The sequence below is a fragment of the Sabethes cyaneus genome, chromosome 3 (assembly GCF_943734655.1).
Source record: "Sabethes cyaneus chromosome 3, idSabCyanKW18_F2, whole genome shotgun sequence".
NCBI classification, from domain to species: domain Eukaryota; kingdom Metazoa; phylum Arthropoda; class Insecta; order Diptera; family Culicidae; genus Sabethes; species Sabethes cyaneus.
In genome coordinates this window covers 244,312,909-244,334,256 of record NC_071355.1, presented here as the reverse complement: position 1 = coordinate 244,334,256, position 21,348 = coordinate 244,312,909, and the positions used below count along the sequence as shown (strand labels likewise).

Sequence of the window (21,348 nt, the reverse complement as noted above, 5' to 3'; positions counted from 1 at the left end):
ATACAACTGTGTTGTGAAACAATCACTTCCTTGCTGCCCCAATATGATGTTTCTTTCAAATTATGTTAGAAAACAAACGATTTTATGAAGACACTCAGACACTGAATCTCAGAAGTCCATTATATAAAGATTACTATTTAATTATAATAATTGATTTAAACTTATCACGAAATTAATAATTTATTTAAGCATAATTTCGTTCGATTAGTTTGGCAACTCTGGCACCTTCTTCAGTGGGCGTACGAGTGAGTTTGTAGTCGTGAAGAGCTTTCGCATGGCACAGTGTGCTTACATAAACTTTGTTCTAAGCTTTATATTTCCATTCAGCCTAGGTCTAGTCGTGCGAAAATAGCACCCCGTTTTCATAGCTACGTCTGAGCAAAGGCCAGTTTCCACTGCACTAGTAGTACATACTAATGCGCACAAGCTCCTGCCTGGAGGCGAACAAATCAACAGCTTCTCTCTCGCTAGATTAGCGGCTGCGGCTGGCGGGCTAGATCGAAGCATGCTTCGAATAGAGCGGTCAGTCAGTCGCTTGTTGATACGGTGCTCGGTTGACATTTTCAGCGTGGTCTCCATGTTTGTTTATCCCGATAGCATTATTGTGCTCAAATGTCCTGATCGGAGTTGATGTGTGCGTGAGGCTGCGATTTCATGAGAAACCGGTGAGAAGCGGGTTGAAAATTCGCAGGAGCTTTCGCTCATCGCTTTTGGAACGCCGCCATCCGACAGCCAAGCTGTCGATAGTCAGAACAGACAGAAGCGTGGAAAGTGTGGCACGTGTATCGCATCATCCGGAGAGTAACAAATCTCGGCGTGACATATGTTGGGAGCTTTCGTCTCGTTTATTGGCGTTTATTATTGTGCAATCAGCGAACAAGTGCCGACGACGACGACGACTACAACGACGACGGCTGTGCTAAGTGAATACAAATTAGTAGAACCAACTGTGAAAGCCAAGTCAGTTCCATCCGCGATCCGCGAGAATTGCAGCGTTAAAAATAGTCACTTCGGTCGTCGCCAGCCACAGTTGTCAGCGAAGAGACAAACTTAATCGAATTAAATGTGTGAACCAATTTAGGTTCAATTTAGACGCGCCGCCTCTGCCTGTTACCGAACGGAGGAGTACGAAACAATTGCAAAAGGTAAAGTGATAGCCAGCAGCAGCAGTGAGTGTGAGAATCGTGAACGGGAGTGGGTGGAAGGTGAAAGGATTTTGTTGCCTTTATTTGGATGCTGGATGCTGCTGAGTATCAGGACCGGCAGACGGAGATGAGCTACAAATAATAATATGAGCAGCGCATCATTGCGTATGTTTTAGTGTGAAATGTGTTGTTAGAACTTCTGCAATCTTGCCAACTAATTTGTTGTATTTAATAATATTACTTGTTTGTAGCGTATACTAAATGCTGTTACACTCTGTAATTTAAATCAATTTAATCAGGCAAATTACGATTCACGTTCTGAGCGCTTTGCCCACGTGCAACGTACCAAGAGTCACTCTCAGCTAATCGTACATTCGTACGACTACTGCCGCCGCCCGCCGGTTAGGTTCGGCGCAATCAGCGGAGAAAATTCTGCTAAACATCTTTTCGCCAATCAGCTGACTGTGCAGCCGGTGTGCGACTGTATCAGGCTGATAGAGTGCCGGTCTAACCATATTGGATTGCATTCGATGGCGTGCCTTTTCGTCACTATCTGCTAGCGTGATGTAGAAGTTGTTGATATTTTTACATTGTCTGTTTGTACGGGAAGCGATACAAAGCAAGCACTCAATAAACAAATCCAAATTTGCGGCTTCCGGTCGAAAGGGCAGTACGAGCGTCGGGCGATTAAATTGCCACAGAAAGTAAATCGTAAAACCGTTAGGGTTGTTGACATTCAGCGTTTTGAATTTTTCAGCAGCGTTTCGGTCTGACCTGCTGCCTACCAGTGCAGTGACTGGAGCGGTAATCGATTTGCAATTCCGCGCGCACATGCAACGCTATCGGTCGCTGCGGTTCTGTACGGACAAGTGGACCGAAACCGAGCTTGCTTTCATTGGCAGGAGAATTCCAATAAAGGGCAATCAATAAATATTGATAAAACTTTCCTAGATTCGTTGCGAGCGGTGATAAGTGAGTTACAAGTTACAGGCTGCGAACGTTAATCGGTTGGAAAACCACTGGTATACGAGGAAGTTAATCACCGTACACAGGTGTTAGTGTGATCTGATTTGTTTATCAATCGGCTTTGTTTAGATTTCTTCGAGAATAAATTAAAATGTAGTTTTAGTAATGAAGTTGTAAATAGTGCTTTCTAATGGTCAAAGTTTAAATTGATAATTGTATTTACCAAGTTCAGTGGTACGCTGTCTATCGGGTGTGGAATCAATTGTATGAAATTTATTAGATTGATTTATTCAAATTGAGACTACCTGCAACATTATTTTAAAGTAGTGGAAACAGTTTTGAACGTTACTTAAAGGTGCGAAGGTGAACGTTATATGAACAATTTCAATGTTCTTTCTTTTTAATCTTACGTGAAGAAGTTAACGTATTACAAAAGATCTTTAGAAAATGTAAGTGGATAATATTAAAGACACCAGTGCAGTTTTCGTAGGTAATTAACGAGATTCATGGGACCAATCCATCACGTTGCTCACCACCCATCACAGGAATTTTGGGAGAAAAACGTCTCCACCCATCGCATTTTTATTCATATCAATGCAACGCACGATTAATCGATTGATACTAGCAGTGACATATAATACATGAATGCGGACTTCCGGATTGACGGACGTAATTAAGTGGTTTGTTTTGCTCACATCGAGACCGGTAGATCTGTGTGCACCTGAGCTTCACTGAGAAGAAAACAGAAAGTCTGACTATGTTAAAATCTCCTCTAACAAATAGTGAAAAGCCGACATCGGCCAACCCGATGGAGAAGTATCATCGGTTGATGCCTCAATTTGGTGTTTGGGTTCAATTCCAATCGATGCTGGAAAGAATTTCTGAGGGAACATGCGCGGAGAAAAAATTGTGGTTTCAACAATGTTTATGGTTTTGAAAAGGAAGGAAGTTCGATAAAGACCAAAAATATATCAAGGCGATAGCATGTCGGGTTCGTTTCCACGCTCTTTCGGCTGGTACCCGAATGTTTTACTGACTAAACTACACACATAAAAAAAGCACCGAATTCGGTAAAATTTGGCCGAAATCCCAACAACAACAACCGAGCGTTCGGTAAAAATGTCGATGGTGCATAACGACGTTTACGGATCTTTAGTAACGTTTGGTAACAAAAAAATTTACCGAACGGTCGGTTGTTAAGATGTCGGCAAAATATTACCGAATTCGGTGCTTTTGACGTAGGACTACGTCTTCGATTTCTATTCTATCTATATGGAGGAGAACTTTAGAAAAACGAAAAGGGAACATGTAACGAAAAGTGGTTATAGTTTGCATGCTTATAACTCAGATATTCGTCAATAGATTCTAGAGATATTTTTCAAAAAATCCATTACAACACAGTAGTTTACATGTTTCCCTAACAGACGTTTAATAATTGAGAAAATATTAGACAACTATTCATCATTTCATTATTTTCATTTTTTCTTCCCATGTCAATGCTTCCCTAACGCGGATGACAGAAATATGGTTAAGCTCCCTTATCATTGTATTTAATTTACGCCCTAGCTGTTGCTGCTTCCCCGGATAAGGCAACGAAGAGACATCAATATTTACTAAGCGAGACGCCAACACACCGAAGAATCCATCGACTCATCCGCCAGAGGAAAGGTTGTGTTTGAAACATTGTTTCTGCTTGCCTGCCTTTGGCTGCTCGTCGTCATTCGGTCGCGACTCATCGGCAGGAAAGGTTTTATTTGAAACATTGCTTGCCTTACGGTGCGCATCGTCATTCGGTCAGCGGCTTTGGTTGGCGACACATCGGCAAGCAGCTAGCTTGCGACACATAACATCATAAACATAAAAGTCTTGATCTTGATTACAGATCCTACCAGTAGCGTTTGTCCGGTAAACAGTGTTCCCACCATTAAATCACACACTAATAACCTATCTGATGGACGAAAGTAGACAATGGACACCACGAGTCAGAAATTTGAGAATTCGAGATTAACAAACGGACCTTTTCAGGTCCGCAGGTCCGTTTAAATAAGCTGAAGAGTTTAAATTATGAATTTCTCACATGTAAGAACACAATCCTTTAATGCGCAACTTGGGCATCTATATATGAACAAAAATCACCGGCTTTAGCATTAGGAGAGGAATGGCTCTACATTCGTAGTCCTATGTCAAGCCTGCGCCCGTGTCACTAGGCATGGACCCTTGTACTTTTTTTAAGTGCGTACTGTCGACCGCTATCCGACGTAGTCTAATATCTAATTTTGTTTCATTCTTTCAATTTTATCACTCCCCGTATATGCGTCACACTTCCCCCTGCGACAGTATTATTTTTGTATAGCTGCTCTTTGTTCCCATCACTGAGAAGATAGATTGTTGTCTACTTGGTCAGTGTGATAGAAGCAAAGCATTGCGTTGCCGACGTTCGCACGGCAAGTCGCGGATTAAAACCACCACCATCCTCCCTTTCCAACAATAATTTACGTCTTGACCATATCATAAACAAATAAATAAAAGTATGACCAAAGTCATTTACAAGTACAGTAATACCCCGATATAAAGCAACCTCGATTCAAAGCAACTTCGATATAACATAACTTTTACCTCGATATAAAGCAATTTTTTAAAACCAATAAAAATAACTGAATTAACTTTCATTGTGGTGTGACCTGGCATTGCGACTGAGCAAAAATCATTTTTCTTTTTAACATTTTGTAAGTTATGATACAATTTCGTTATTTAGATTTTCAAATTTTAATTAGGCCATCGCAAAATTTTGAAATTTTGATTACAGCTTGGTTCGACTCATGCACCTTCCAGCATTGGACAAAAGATAGGAGTCACAACGACAACTTGTTAATCATAGCTACCTATTACCCCCCCCCCCCTCCTTTCCACCCTTCCCCTTCATTCCCGGAAAAAAAAGTCCTTCTTCATTACTTTCCCTTACCGTCCCTTCATCAATTGTAGAACCATCGTTTCAAAAAAATATTAAAATTTTGAAAGTTTTTGTCCCCCCGCCCTTGGAAATTGGCTTGAAAAATCGGGGGGCAAAAAAATAATTGGTAGGATATGAGTCAAATTTTTTTTAATAAAATCAATTGTCTGTGGGCTCTACTGTCTGAAAAACTCGAAAAATGAGTCTCCGAGTTGAATTAACGCTTCTAGCACGAAACAGAAATGGAAATTCGAACAATGGAATTTCCGAAAATCGTCCAAAAAAATTTTCCTTTGTTTTTGTCGTTTTTCGTATATTTTTGCATAGAAAATAATAACGTATATATGATAAGCAAGAATAGATTCGGTTTTCACGTTTAAACCTTACATAAAAATTCTTAAAATCCATGTTTTTTTTGCTCGATTAAAAAATTCACTTTGTTTTTTTTTCACACCCCCCCCCCCCCTTCAGTGGCCGAACACCGGAAGGTCAACAACTTTATAAAATATTTGTAATGGCCTTAACAAAATCTTTACACACTCTTCGCTTCTTCGCATTTCTTGATGTATCTTTCAAACTACTACAGGATCAATCATCATAAAATTTGAAAAAAATAACGGTTTGAAAGGTTCCCTTTTCATTTGCAATCAATTTTGTTTGAATAGGAATAAATTTCGAAGGTAACAAAAAATTTTTGGGAATGAAAGGGAAGAAGAAAGGAAGGGGTGTTAACTACAGTAGACGGAGGAAGAGTCACAATTTGTGTCTAAAAATAACCCAACCAAATTCGTCACTACATTAATAAGGGGGGTTGCGCAGTCTCCTTTTGTCCAGCGCCTCTATGGTTCATAGGTACACAGGTACCTACGAGCCACTCGCCCTGGCGGGTGTTGTGGGTTCAAATCCGGTTATAATCTCTAATTATAACTTGGTTCGACCCAACTGCTTGGTGGCCAACTGCAAGTGACGTGGTCGTTTTGTTGTCGCGAGTAGCATATTTCCTGCCAATTCCAGAACTTCAGCAGCCAGATATTCCATCACGGCAGCGAGACGAGTGCTCCAGCTCCAACACGCTTAGCATACTTTCCTTTCCTCAGGCAAACAATGTTTCAAATACAACCTTTAAAATTATGCCACGGATGTGACTCGAAAGCTGCCTGTCCGATGTGTCGCAAGCTAGCTGCTTGCCGATGTGTCGCCAACGAAAGCAGCTGACCGACTGACGATGCGCAGTAAAAGGCATAGCAGCCAAAACCAGAGCGTTCACTGGCGGATGAGTCGATGGATTCTTCGGTTTGTTGCTGTCTCGCTTGGTGAATGTGGATGTCTTTGTTGCCTTATCCGGGGAAGCAGCAAAAGCTGAAGCTCAACAATTTTCGATCGGAGTCTATAGGGCGTAAATTAAATACACTCAAGTCTTTTTTTACACGATCTATTTTTACGATTTTTGAATTAATACGGTTTTTTATGACGATTTTTGAATTAACGCGGTGTTTTTTAAATCATTTTTCGAATTAACGCGGTTTTTTCAGCAAATTTTAAATTTGAGCGGCTTTTTTGGTGATTTAAAATTAACGCGGTTTTTTTACGTCTATTTTTAAATTAACACGGTTTATTTTATGACGATTTTTGAATTAACGCGGTTTTTTACAACATTTTTCGAATTAACGCGGTTTTTTTTAAACGGTTTTTTTACACGGCACGTATCCCCCGTGTAAAAAAGACTTGAGTGTATAATCATAAGGAAGCTTAACCCATAGCTCATAAATCGGAAGCACTGACGAGGGAAGGCAACGATATGAAAATAATTCAATTTTTCAATGACGCGTTTCAATAGTTTTCTATATTTTCAATATTTTCCAAATCGATTTTCCGATCAATTGGTGTAAATATCTTGGAAATCTATTGAAAATTTGATGGAATTATAAGCGGATGCGTGAAAACGCATTTCCACTTTGATGACGTCATTTCCAACAACCAATCACGAAGCGAGAATTCTGGTGAAACATAGGTTCATTATTTTCAATTTTTCAATAGTTCAACATCAAAAATCCATACTTTTCTTCATTTGGGCCAATTCTTAGAAGATTTTCGAATCGATTGGTGTAAGAATATTGAAAATCGATAGGGAAACCACTAAGCTATTAGCGTTCAAAACCTGACCACTTTTCGAGAAAGATTTTTTGGAATGACACCCTATACCGGCTACCTTCCTGAAAGACGTAGTCCTACGTCAAAATATTAATATTAATGCCTGACCGCATTTTAAGGTCAAAGACTAAAAACACGAGTTTGGTCAGAATAAAACTAGCAACTTAAACAACTGTTGAGGCTTGATAAAGGAGAACCAGCGAGTGTTGCTGTGTCACGCAACTTCGGAAATATTATTTTGGTTGATTGCGTACCATATTTTATTAAATTTTGGGAGCTTTTGAACTATTTTACACGTTAATGTGACCATGTTTGTGGATGTTCTTAATACATTTCGCTCTGATGATTATTTTGATCTGTTTTTTATATTTAATATTGTAACCGGTGTCTGCTGGTAACAACTGGAATCATAATATTTTCATGGAAATCCAGTTTAGTAGCCAACCCTTTTCGATAAAGCCAAATTTCTTTGCTCGATTAGTATGTCAAATGTGTGATTTTAACTCGATTTCTTTATGAACCTGTGAAACTAGATAGAGTAATTTATGAGTGAGCAGTTTCATGCATGTTTCAGTTTTATTCAGCGATATTTAACAGGACATCATACGAACCGTTGCTTTTCAAGAGATGGCGCTTTTCTAGTGGCAGTAAAATCAAAATTTCTCACTTGTTTATGATTACCACCTGAAAAACAATCACTAATCATATTTTATTTGTTGTATTCAACAGGGAAACGTTGATAGTTTCAAGTATACTCTCACGCATGGCGCATTATGAAACACTAGCGCCAACTTCTTTATTTATTATTGTTATTTATTATCAGAAACTAGAGGCGGTGTCCTATTGGTCAACAAGTTCCTCAAGTAACATCTCACTGCAAAGGAATGCATCGGAACGAAATTTGATTCCGATGCCATGAATGAAGTCATGAAATGTGAATTCCTGTCAAATCATGACTGAACTGCCATAACAGGCAGCACAAAATCATGAGTAATAGTTCATGGTTTTGCGTTGTGTTGTACTGCAAGAAGCTCGTGATATCTCGATTATTATTCATGGTGTATTTACATAAATCGTAAGCTAGAAGCCTGGAATCATGAGTCATTTTGCTCGTTTTGGAGATCAAATTTCTATCCGTGCATTTAGTTTGTTAGCTTGCATGACGTTACGCTTTACTGCTTGAAATTTGTTCAAATGTTGCCGCCTTTTCGAGCCAGGTGTATCATAAATAGCTGCTATGATGGTTTAGAATGCACAATGTAGGGGATTGTCCTCTGTTGTGATACGGCCCCGGTTGTGAAACACCCATAATTTTCAACGTTTTTATTATCCTAGTGCAGTCAAGTTACTACCAACGTCTAGTTTCATAGTAATATCACTTTTGAGCAAACAACGGTCAAATTTCAACATTTACGATGCTTTGTAGGAAAAGTGTTTCAAAAAACACCCAAAAATGTTTTTTCGCATGTTTTGCAATTGATTATTTTGGGAACCAAATGGAATAAAAAAGCTCAGGTAAAGGCATATCAGCTAAGTTTTGGACCTCTATTTCATCACACAGGCAAATTTTAGGTGAAATAATTGACTCAAAAATTATAATATAATTTTTTGCAATATGGCCACCGCCCCGGTTATGAAACAGTCGAGTTCCCCGGTTATAAAACATCTAGGAAATCAAATATTTTATACTTCAATGATCGTACATTACTTCAATTGGGGCATTATGAGTTTTTATGACAGCAAGTTTCATTTAGTTTTAGCAAAAACTCAATTCCTTATAACACATGTAACAGGCCAGTGCATTTGAAATGCGCCAATATGATTGCTTGCTTTTTACATGCATTCATTGCGATTCAGATTTAAATGATTAAACGAAGGAATTGATTAATGATTTTGTATTTTTAGTATTTTCCATGAATAAATGATTTTATTTTTTGATTTTCCTTCGATATTTCTATATTTTCTTTTCTTTTTTAATGATTTTCCGAGGTGTTTCACAACCGGGGACACCTTTCTTTTAGCCACAAAAAACCATGTTTTGAAATTTTGCTATAACTTTTGTGTTTTAAACAAAAACCATATACTTCCTTTGGCAAAAAGATAGGTATATGTTTAAACTTCCCAATGCTTCAAAAAGATTTAAAATTGGATGATCCGATCAAAAGCTATAGCCAAAAAAACAAAACCTATTTCATAACCGGGAACATTCCCCTAATTAGTCCATACACTAAATATTATTAAATGGCGTAAGCGCTAATGCTGAACAGCATATAAAGTTTAGTTACCTCGGTCAGCATGTAAGAAAACATAGTTTGATATTGTGCCAATTAAATTACCAGTTACCAGTTACCAGTTATTAAGTTACCAGAAGTCTGAACAGCGTGGTCTGTACTTTGATCGCTTTTAATAAGTGATATATTAGCCCTCACTTGGCATTAGGTAATGTAATTAGAGGGGCGTAAGAATATAACCATAGATGGGTCAGGTGAGAAGTTCAATCGTTCTTGTGCGCTTCTTGACCAGTTTTTAACAGTTGCCGGGTATGAGGTGGGAATATTAGCAAAGCAAATTAAAATTCATTGAATTGAACATTGGGAAATAAATTTGCCAAAATTCGGTTTTTTCAATGCATTTTTCGATAAAAGCATTCATTAGGTAAATATGCATAGCACAATGGAGCAGTAAAATAAACGATGAATATATTAATTGGTAAATTAAACTGCATTGTATGGTAGTAATACATTGTAGTACACCACGAATTCGCGATACATAAATACTAAACTCAGTTGTGATTTTGCTCTCCTGTTGAATAAGAGAATTTTAATTCAACATTACAAGTTCATTTTTGTAACGGATAATTCGTCAATCAAATTTGAACTTTTCCACATCTCGAAGCCTATGAATGGTGGTAACCCAATTGATAATGTTTTCTTCTGATAAGGTCAATCTTTTGCATAGCAACTCTCATCTGAAGATTTACAGTAATATAGATAAGATACTGATTAAACCTCAAGGTTTAGGAAAATGCGGATTTCAGCGACAAAGAAGAAATTCACTCTAAGAAGATAGCAGTTTATTCACGTTTAGAGAGTATGTGCCAAAGTGCAAACGATAACGATTTCTGTTATCGTTAGTAAAGAAGATAAGTAAGGTCGATTGCTTCGATATGGGGTAGTACAATGACCAAGGGCAAAAAAATTAATTAAAATATGTTGGGAATACCAAATCAATTGTTGACATCAGATAAGTGTTTGAATAACTTATTGTGCTAACTTTCCCCTAACCTTCCTATTGCAATTGGCGTAATTTTTAACCAATCGGCATACTAACAAAGGTATTACTCGATAACGAAACGAGCTGAAGATCTAAAATTTTCTGACTTTTCGTAACATTGAAAAACTAGCAAACGTTGGAGCTCCCCTAGCTTTCAGCGACATCTAAAAGAGGCGTAGCAAAAAAAGTTGCATATTATGCATTGGCGCCAAAAATGATCAATTATTTTGGGTTTGTTTATGTTTATTTTTTTTCATTACCTTCCCACATGTCCTATTTCGAGCTGTAATTTTAGGAAATCATCCACGGGTTTGACCAGGAAAAAGATTTTTACGCCGTCTGCTAATTTACGCAGAATTCATGCGTCGGAGATATCAAATTCATTACAATCACGAACAATAACGGTCCTATGTGGCTACCTTGTGGTACTCCAGAGTGTACAATAAATGAGCAAGAGTTGATGCTACGAATTTTAACAAATTATATTCTAGGCTTCATATACGGTATAGTTGTACAGTGAACCTCGAAGGCCAAACTCTTCAACTGTCACATCGTCTTCTCCTGCATGGAGCTTGTCCTGCTTCCGGTCTACGATACCTTCGCACATAACTTTTGGAACAATGCACAGTAACGTGGTGTCCCGTCAATTGCTGCACAAAGTCAGATCCCCCTTCTTGAGGTCCAGCATAGGTTCTGATGATCTGCTGATACACGATCGATCTCGAAAGCTTCGTGTGCATTTTATACGTCGAACAGCCAATTCAATTTCCTGCAGGGATAGGGCCTCGAAGTTGATGCGAGTGCAGCGTCGCAACCTTGTTGGATCCTGTCAAAATAATACTGGTAGCAGGACGGACGTCGAAGCTGGAAGAAGTTGTTCGAGGTGCTCAGATTTGAGTTTTAACCGGTCAATAGCGTCGGTAAGTAGCTGGCTATGCGAGTTTCTTATAGGCATCTTTGCGGACGGAGAATCCACCAGCATGTCGGCAAGAGCGTTGAATTCGCTTCTCCAGAGCCACACACCATTCAGCGTTATCAATTTTACGTAATTTTGATGTTCCACAAGACTTAAGATGCTATGAATATAAAACAGCAGTTAATAAAATGTAACTCTAACCTTTTGAGTTATTATAGTTTTTGTCTAATTTCCAAACAACTTTTAAGGGGGATTACTTCAGAAGGACGCAGGCACCAAGAAGGCTTCATTTCTATTTTCGGCTGATTTGGTCTATCTGATTTTCAGTATGTCCGTTATGAAAAACCCACGTGGCTTTATGCTCCTGTCGCTGGGTTAAGAGCGAGCCAGCTTCCTATCGCCCCGTTCTCGCTCTTCTCTACAAAATGATGGCTTAAATATTCGCCTAGAGGTCATTGCCATGAAGATAGTTCGTAATCTTGCTCTAATGGTTTCTGTGATAATTTGTGTAGGGGAAGGGCGGTGAAGACGGACACCTTAAGGTCAAGAGTCAATATCTACTCAAATATAACTGTATTGATTGCAATTTTCATACAAACTGAAACTTTAAGTCTCTGTCTAATAAAGTTACAGCGTGTACTAGAAAATTTCTTCCAAAATTTATACTTTTTTTAATATTATAAACATTATGTATAAATCAGAGTTTCTGCGCATGGGCGGGAAAGACGGACACTTGATATGGGAAAGACGGACACTCGCGAAAAGGTGTCACGCGCCGACGAATTATCAGTATTAAGAAAGATTAACATATTTCATCATGTATTTAGGAAAGAATTGGCTTGGGAAAACCCCCTACCCAATTCCCCCTTTGAGCGACGAAATAAAATGGTTCCCTGTTATAATCTTCAATATTTTAATTGGTGATGAATTAATCGTTTCTAAAAGTTGGCCTATTCCAACTGTTAAATGACTTCTGGATACTTTTACATGTATAATATGCAAGTATTTGCAATTTAAATCGTTGTTAGGCAAAATGAATACGGAATCTTTGTGTCCGTCTTTCCCTACCTTCGGGTGTCCGTCTTTCCCGACTTGAATACCATTTTTTCAAACTTTAATAACTTTTTACTGAATATTCAAAAATTCACTAGATTTCCAATGGACATTCAGTGAAGGGTCAAACTAACGTAATGTCGTCAATATAGCACGAAAGTATTGCTTTTTAACGATTTACCCGCTATTTTCTTCACACACAAAATTACATCGGTTAGCGTATTTAGGCATTTTTTCTTTGTTTTGCTTATAAATTTGACAGCTGCGCTGCAAGAAATCGGCAGTTCAATTCAAAAGTGTTTATTCAGTCTATAGAAACATTTCCCATCATTGGTTTGCTTCAAAAAATTATTGTTTATGAAATATGATAAGTGTTCGTCTTTCCCGCAGTGTCCGTCTTTACTGCCCTTCCCCTATTAGATCTTTTATTCTAGTAGGCAATGCCATCTTACTTATTGCCATGGGTATTGCGCCTCATCCTCTGATTTTCTGCTCCATATAGAGCGATATTTTTTTTTATTTTTACCTAATTAAGCGGTATCGCCTCAGCACAGCAAAGTTTGAATAAAAATCAGAGGGGTTGTGTACAAGACACGACCGCATATATAGGTGACGCAGGACTACGTAAGTATCTTTGTAGTGATAGTGGCATGTATTCATGCTTGTAATCATTCGATTCTTCATGTATACATGCTATATGCAACATATATACATGCTACATGCGTTGTATGTAACATTTATCAAAGTAGTAACATTGCATACGTTCAATTCTCAAAAGATTGTACATTTGAAAACAATTTTCCATTATTTGAAAACAATTTAACAAAATCAAGAACACAAACTATTGCTTTCCTGCTACCTTACTGAAATTAAAGATTGTTTTTACTACCCATGGTTCCCCACGTTGAAGGGATTTTACCAATTTAATCCTATTTTATCAACAGCACATCTTTTCACTACACTTCTAATGGAACGGCAAGTATGCGTATTCATACAGTGTCGTATTATAACCGAACACTACAGCTGTAGTACATTTTTCCAACACAGATATCAAATTAGCCGAGGTTTAATCGTCTCGCAGTAAAGAATTTGCGATCTGTTGGGACGACGAACTTGTGTCATTTTTTCTGGCACACTTCCCTAACACAGACATCAAATTGGACTAGGTTTAATCGCGTTCGTAAGAAATTTGTTGGTACGAGGTGGCTTTGTCACTCTTTCTGGCATACTTCCCAAGCAAGGACATCAAAATGGTCTAGGTTTAACCGCGGTGTTAAGAAATCTTGTTGAAATGAGAGAACTTTGTTACTTGTTTTGGTTTACTTCCCAAGCACAGATATTAAATTAGTATAGGTTTAGATCATCGCAAAGAATCTTCCAACCAATCACGAAGCGAGAATTCTGGTACAACATAGGTTCATTATTTTCAATTTTTCAATAGTTCAACATCAAGAATCCATACTTTTCTTCATTTGGGTCAATTCTTAGAAGATTTTCCGATCGATTGGTGTAAAAATATTGAAAATCGATCGGAAAACCGCTAAGGTATTAGCGCTCAAAACCTTTCATTTTTCGTGACGCTCGCATTTTTCGATTTTTTGGAATGACACCCTATCTCAAAACTTGCCGTAAGACGTAGTCCTACGTCAAAATTGTGGATGGGCCATTTGTAGTGCTCCAGCTTTTGAATTTACGACGCACTCCCGGATCACACTCGTTGGCGCACAAAGAACGTTCTACATTCCATGAACGAGTGAATTATCAAAATTTTATTGCTATCTGACAATAACAGACACTTGCTCTCCGGCCTTGGGGAATTCCAACATTAAAGTAGCGTAAGTCTTTGCTTAGAGTCTCTTCCACCAGCCTTGGCGTAAGCTCAGATTTTGCGCAAATTTGTGCGAACATGCGTGGCTTTACAGGAGGCAAAACAGAAGTTAAATCTGTAATCTACTTGGAAGAATACATACATGGGAAAAAGTGCACGGTAAAATCCCGGAGGGTAGCTAGCAGATCCGTGCCACTTGAGTGATAAGCCGCTCAGATTGGATTTCGTTCGTTATCAGCACCGTCTCACGTAATCTCGTCCATTTCGAAAACCAACTGGCGCGGACAACCGAAGGTGTTGTGAGTACCTACGTATAATTACGAGCGATTTTCATGTTTACAAATAGACAGCCCGACGACGTGATTGACGTGGATTGCTCTTAAAAGACATATCATATTGATTATGAGCGAAAGTTTATGCAACAAGATTTTGTTGTTGTAACTTTTTTTTGTCTAAAAATAGTTCGTTCTCAAGTAAGTGTGTTTGTGAATTGTGAATTAACTAAAAATGTTGTTCCAAATCAATCTTTTTTATAGATTTACAGATAAAACTCTATCTTTCTTCATCCACTAATTCTATTACCTGACAGATTTTGTCCTCGAAAAATTCTTATGTTGATACCAACTTGTTCAATTGGTGTAACGATGTCAAAGAAGTGGATTTTAAACACAAAGAAGATATTGTAAATGTATATTTTGAGAAAATGCATTATCCAGAATTATCTAACAAATATGTAGATGTAGGTATCAGCGTGATTACACTTTTCTTCAATGCATTTCTTATCTGTTTCGGCCTTGTCTTGAATTAATCGAACCAAAATCCGGGGTGAATTTAATTTTAGCATGTATTTACCCCCTGTGAATCTATCTGCTCGCAGCAGGCTAGGTGTTTTATCGTTTTGCTGTTTTAAATTAAATACAATACCGATTACTAACAGAGCCTGCCTCCCGTTTGCATAACCTTTAAAACCTTCGTGGTGCGATTTGAAAACTGTTTAAAAAAGTAACTTAACTTTTAATTTTTTTCTTCACCTTTTCAGATGACCGCCATCGACAGTGAACTGTTGGGGCTTGCCTTCATGGCGTTCTTCATCATCACATTCTCCTCGACCGCCCGCTACTATTTCAAGTTCGTCTGCTTCATCGTCCTGTCGATGGTTTGCGCCGTTGGACCGATCCCGTTCATGCTGCTCCGGCCACGGGACCATCGCAATGCACTGTAAGTACCGAATCGCCAGCCCCCTCCCCCCTTCCAGGCACACATTAATTTTGCTGCTTGCTTACACATCAATTTGGGATTGTTTATAACCGGTCTATTTAAGTTGGCTTTTGTCCTCTTTCCCATTGAGCCGAGATAATCAATGTAATTTATTTCCAATGTGTTTGGGTCCGGCTAACAGGCCCGGCCACCCTCCGGACTTCGACTGACTGAACGCAAGGTCAGAAAAATTTACCCTTAATAATTGAGCAGAATGTCCGGTCTCCGGTGCGGGGGTTTTCCTCCGCAGAAATGTGTGGCAGGACACGTACTTTACTGGGTGTTTTCATTAAATATGTATTCGCATGTGTAAGGGCAGCAGCAACAATTGAGCCGTGTAGATTGTCGTTTTCATTAATAATGACAGTTTTGTTTTTCGTACGTTTTTGCTCTGCAGGTTTCCGGCCTTTTGCTGTAGGAACTTCGGCAAGATGCTGGGTGTGTCGTTCGACGTTCGAGGCAAGGAAAACATCAACAAACAGCACGGTGGAGTGGTGCTAATGAACCATCAGAGTGCTTTGGATCTTATCGGTAAGTGTGGCAAAGGAAAAGAATGAAGATTGATTGCTAAAATGTACAACAGGTTTCGGTTTCATAATATGACCTCTATTGTTTCGCGCAGTGTTGGCTTACCTATGGCCCATCATTGGACGGGCAACGGTGGTCGCCAAGCGGGAGGTTCTCTACTTGTTCCCATTCGGAACGGCCACCTGGTTGTGGGGCACGCTTTTCATCGATCGGAAAAACCAGAAAGAGGCAAAAACAACAATAAACAGGGAAGCGAAAGCCATCAACGAAAAGCAGGTCGGTATGGTAATAAATGTTGAAATTTTCGTTTCGCTAATGGCGTACATTATGCATTCCAGGCGAAAATTTTATTCTTTCCCGAGGGAACTCGTGGGCACGGCGACAGCCTGTTACCCTTCAAGAAAGGCTCCTTCCACGTTGCCGTCGAGTCGCAAGGTTTCATTCAACCGGTGGTAATATCCAAGTATCATTTTCTAAATTCCAAAGCGAAAATTTTCAACAGAGGTATGTTGCTAACACCAGTAAACTATTCCGTTCCGTTTTAAAGTTGGCTAATTTTAGGTCAGAACATAATTAAAATACTGCCGGAAATATCCTGTTCCGGCATGACCAAGGAGGACATTCCCGCGCTGATGGATCGGGTCTACAAGCTGATGCAGGCCGAGTACGAAGGGTTGAGTGATGAATCGTTGGCGATAAACAACCTCAGCAAAAGTCTGTAGGTGGGCCGTCCGTTGTTGAAAGAAACCAAAGAACACCTGTCTAGTGGGTTAGTTTTGTACTTTTTACAAGCTTCGCTATGCTTACCGGTGCAGTCTAGAAACAAGAAAACAATAAATGCGTGGAAACTGAGAGCTTTTTAAAACCTCCAAACACCCATCGAGCTATCGAAATACAAAACAATTCTACGGCATGAAGGAATAAAGACTGCTCAAGTAATTAATCTTCCCCGCCCACCCATTAAATAGTTACCTGAAGAAAAGCGCGAAAAGAGATGGAGAGTGTTCGAACCTTTGTTTCAATCGCACGAACGGCTCGGTTTCTATATAATTTATGGCAAACAAAACGAATGCACAAAAAAAACTGTGGCTTAAAACAATGAAAAGAACTGGTCAAGTTCCTCTAACTTAATGCGCAAAGAAATCCGTTGTTGACTGCTGAATAAATTTTAGAGAACAAATCACCGATATTTGTAGATAAAAGTATCCTTCAACATGGCATCTGAATAGTCCAAACGAAATGAAATTAAATTGTAGTGAGATTTTACGAACCAACCAAGAAGAACCTAATTTATGTACACATTGTACGCAGTCTGTAATAATCAATAAAAAACTTCTTCCCAAAAATTTGGCATCTAGCGAAAGTTAAGCAATCCGCATGCCCCTCACCAGAAACGTCAAATCGAACAATAACCAACATTTGAATGAAATTCGTTTGTAACCACGTGCGACCGTCCATCGCAAAGTAAACAAAGCAAGCGCTCCGTGTCCGTAAAAATTTTCGCAAAATGTCCTCCACATCTCCGATAGTTTGTCGTATTTGCCTCTCAACCGACGAGTTACAAGTGTCACTTTACGGTCAGTATGCTGAAAAGCATAAGATCCTAACCAAAATCCGCGTGTGTCTTCCGATTTCAATTGACCGAGCTGACTGCCACCCGAAAACGATCTGTCACAACTGTGTGTCCCGGCTGGACCAGTACTACGATTATTACTGCAACTCCCTGACGAGCCAGCGAGTGCTGGACGACGGAAAAGTATCGCTTCGATATCTGCACAAGGATACCGTAGTTCAGGGGCTAACAGCGGCAGCCGAGCGTCGAGCGGCGATGGTGGCCGAACGGGAGCGAGCATCATTTGCGGCTGCGACGACGACGACGGCGGCGATGAAGATGGAGGCCTTTCAGCTGCCACCGCGTGGAACCAAAGTGTCGCAACAATGTTCTCAGCCTCAGCAGCACCAGAGACTTCCGTGCTCGGGCAGTACGTACGTTGTCGTACCCCGCAGTCCGGGCCCGGTTCCGTCGCAAAGCTTTCTGGACATAAAACACAGCCACCGGAAGAAGCACCGAAGCGGTTTCTCGAAGATGAGATTTCACACCTACGGTGTGGATAAGGAACCGTCTCCGTTGCGATTTGACCAAGAGTATTGAAAACTTATTCATCCTGAATATGTAGCGTTATGAATTGAAATAAACAATATTTCTATTAAAATTGTTTTTTCACTTTTTTCTAATAGTCAGTTTCTAATTTTTCACGTCCAATCTAACAGGTGCGAAATTGGAATTTCTCACTGACAAAAGTAAAGAAAAGGATACCTAATTTTATACTCAAGATAGCAATTGTGCGGTCGCCTCTAAGTCACTGATGTGCTCCGGCTGGGGCACCTGCTCTACCTTATCTATAAAATTTAATGTGAAAAAAACAATTCTTCGAGGTATAATCAGAGATTTCAATTTAATTGCTCGGCATTTTTGTTACAAAAATGGAATCAAACTTTGAGTCCAATTACAAGTCCAACGTCAAGTAAAATTTCAATTCCAGTTTAAGGTTTAATTTGCAATCCAATTTCATGTTCAATTTTAAATATTGTTCTGTTGTCGTTAAAATATAATTTCAGTTTTAGGTACAATTTCCAGTTCAATTTGAAGTAAAGTTACTAATGTAAATTGGTTCGAGTTTAAATACAATTTTAAGCACGCAAGTTCAATTTCAAGTTCAAATTTAAATCAAAATAGCAAAAGTTTGAGTTTAATTTTAGGTCCACTTTAAGAATAATTTGAAATCCAAATTATGCAAAAATTAAGTTCCATTACACGTCGAATTGTATGCATGAGTAAAGTCTAACTTCAATTTTAAGTTCAATTTCAGGTACGATTTCATGTCTAAGTTCAAGTTCTATTTTGTAACTAATATCAAGTATAATTTGAAGTCCATATTTCAAATCGAATTGGAAGAAAACATCAATTTCCATTTTACGTCCACAATTAAGTTAGGTTTTAAGTCTTCTATTTACTATTTTATATCCAATTTTCCCTATCGAAGGCTTGAAGCCTTATAGCATGTCCGATTTCAATTGCAAATTTCAATTCAATTCAATTTAAAGTTCATATTCAATTCTAATTCTGAGTTCGGTTCAAGTCCAATTTCCAATTTAATTTGAGACTAGGCTTGAAGCCTAAATTGGCCCGTATTTAAGTCTAACTTCAAGTCCGAATCCAAGCTTAAATTTAAATGTAAATTGTAATATCAAGTAATGTCAAGTCGAATTTTAGGTTTAATTTCAAATCCAGTTCCAGGTTCGTTATGAAATATAATGTGAAAAAATTAATCTAATCGGCCTGTAGTTTTGCGATAAGTAAATGAATGGCATAAGAATAGATCCACCATCCAACGATAAGTTGTTCTGAAAAGGCCGATGTCCAACTTTCTGTTTATGTAAAACACGCCAGTGCTCGTCACTACGCCTCCAATGCGCCTGCCGAGACGTGCGAACCGACGTTGGTAGTTCGAATAATTTTGAATCATTGAATCATTTGGCAAAGGGCAATCGCTGCAACCAGTTCTCATTCTTTCCAATCCCCTGTAACACTAGCTCTTCGACCTCTTTCAGTGACCGTTCCTGCCAGTTCCAGCCGACGATTACCACACCTCTTCTGGGCAGCTTCAAAGTTATACACCATTGTACAACCCGTTTCATAGCATAGGCCCGAGGATGGAGCCTTGCGGAACTCACGAGATAATGCTCCTTTGACGTCTCGTAAATAAGCACTTGGTTCCGGAAGTAATTCCCCACAATTCTGCATTCTTTTTGGCAATGGCTCCCCGGCTAGCTCTGTTGAAAGCGTTTTTAACGTCGATAGTTACAACGCCCCAAAAGCGATCTCCATTTCGTTTCTGGTTGGACCACTTCGCGGCTCGTTCGACTTCCATCTGGAGACCATCCACCGTGGACTTCGGACTATCGGAACCCGAACTGCATGTTCGACAGACCGTGTCCACTTTCCGTGCACCTCGTCAGTTTATTGGGGATATAGTAGTAGTAGTAGTAGTAGTAGTAGTAGTAGTAGTAGTAGTAGTAGTAGTAGTAGTAGTAGTAGTAGTAGTAGTAGTAGTAGTAGTAGTAGTAGTAGTAGTAGTAGTAGTAGTAGTAGTAGTAGTAGTAGTAGTAGTAGTAGTAGTAGTAGTAGTAGTAGTAGTAGTAGTAGTAGTAGTAGTAGTAGTAGTAGTAGTAGTAGTAGTAGTAGTAGTAGTAGTAGTAGTAGTAGTAGTAGTAGTAGTAGTAGTAGTAGTAGTAGTAGTAGTAGTAGTAGTAGTAGTAGTAGTAGTAGTAGTAGTAGTAGTAGTAGTAGTAGTAGTAGTAGTAGTAGTAGTAGTAGTAGTAGTAGTAGTAGTAGTAGTAGTAGTAGTAGTAGTAGTAGTAGTAGTAGTAGTAGTAGTAGTAGTAGTAGTAGTAGTAGTAGTAGTAGTAGTAGTAGTAGTAGTAGTAGTAGTAGTAGTAGTAGTAGTAGTAGTAGTAGTAGTAGTAGTAGTAGTAGTAGTAGTAGTAGTAGTAGTAGTAGTAGTAGTAGTAGTAGTAGTAGTAGTAGTAGTAGTAGTAGTAGTAGTAGTAGTAGTAGTAGTAGTAGTAGTAGTAGTAGTAGTAGTAGTAGTAGTAGTAGTAGTAGTAGTAGTAGTAGTAGTAGTAGTAGTAGTAGTAGTAGTAGTAGTAGTAGTAGTAGTAGTAGTAGTAGTAGTAGTAGTAGTAGTAGTAGTAGTAGTAGTAGTAGTAGTAGTAGTAGTAGTAGTAGTAGTAGTAGTAGTAGTAGTAGTAGTAGTAGTAGTAGTAGTAGTAGTAGTAGTAGTAGTAGTAGTAGTAGTAGTAGTAGTAGTAGTAGTAGTAGTAGTAGTAGTAGTAGTAGTAGTAGTAGTAGTAGTAGTAGTAGTAGTAGTAGTAGTAGTAGTAGTAGTAGTAGTAGTAGTAGTAGTAGTAGTAGTAGTAGTAGTAGTAGTAGTAGTAGTAGTAGTAGTAGTAGTAGTAGTAGTAGTAGTAGTAGTAGTAGTAGTAGTAGTAGTAGTAGTAGTAGTAGTAGTAGTAGTAGTAGTAGTAGTAGTAGTAGTAGTAGTAGTAGTAGTAGTAGTAGTAGTAGTAGTAGTAGTAGTAGTAGTAGTAGTAGTAGTAGTAGTAGTAGTAGTAGTAGTAGTAGTAGTAGTAGTAGTAGTAGTAGTAGTAGTAGTAGTAGTAGTAGTAGTAGTAGTAGTAGTAGTAGTAGTAGTAGTAGTAGTAGTAGTAGTAGTAGTAG

The 21,348-nt window shown here is 38.8% G+C and overlaps 1 protein-coding gene across 1 annotated transcript; it reads left to right on the top strand.

Annotated features, from left to right (window-relative positions):
- The first annotated feature begins 565 nt into the window (after positions 1-565).
- Positions 566-17,402, top strand: LOC128741821 (1-acyl-sn-glycerol-3-phosphate acyltransferase alpha-like). Its single transcript, XM_053837893.1, has 6 exons — positions 566-1,145; positions 15,322-15,500; positions 15,937-16,070; positions 16,162-16,343; positions 16,406-16,571; positions 16,629-17,402. Exons 2-6 carry the CDS (start codon positions 15,322-15,324, stop codon positions 16,787-16,789), a joined length of 822 nt encoding a protein of 273 aa, XP_053693868.1. The 5' UTR covers positions 566-1,145; the 3' UTR covers positions 16,790-17,402.
- Positions 17,403-21,348: the final 3,946 nt, after the last annotated feature.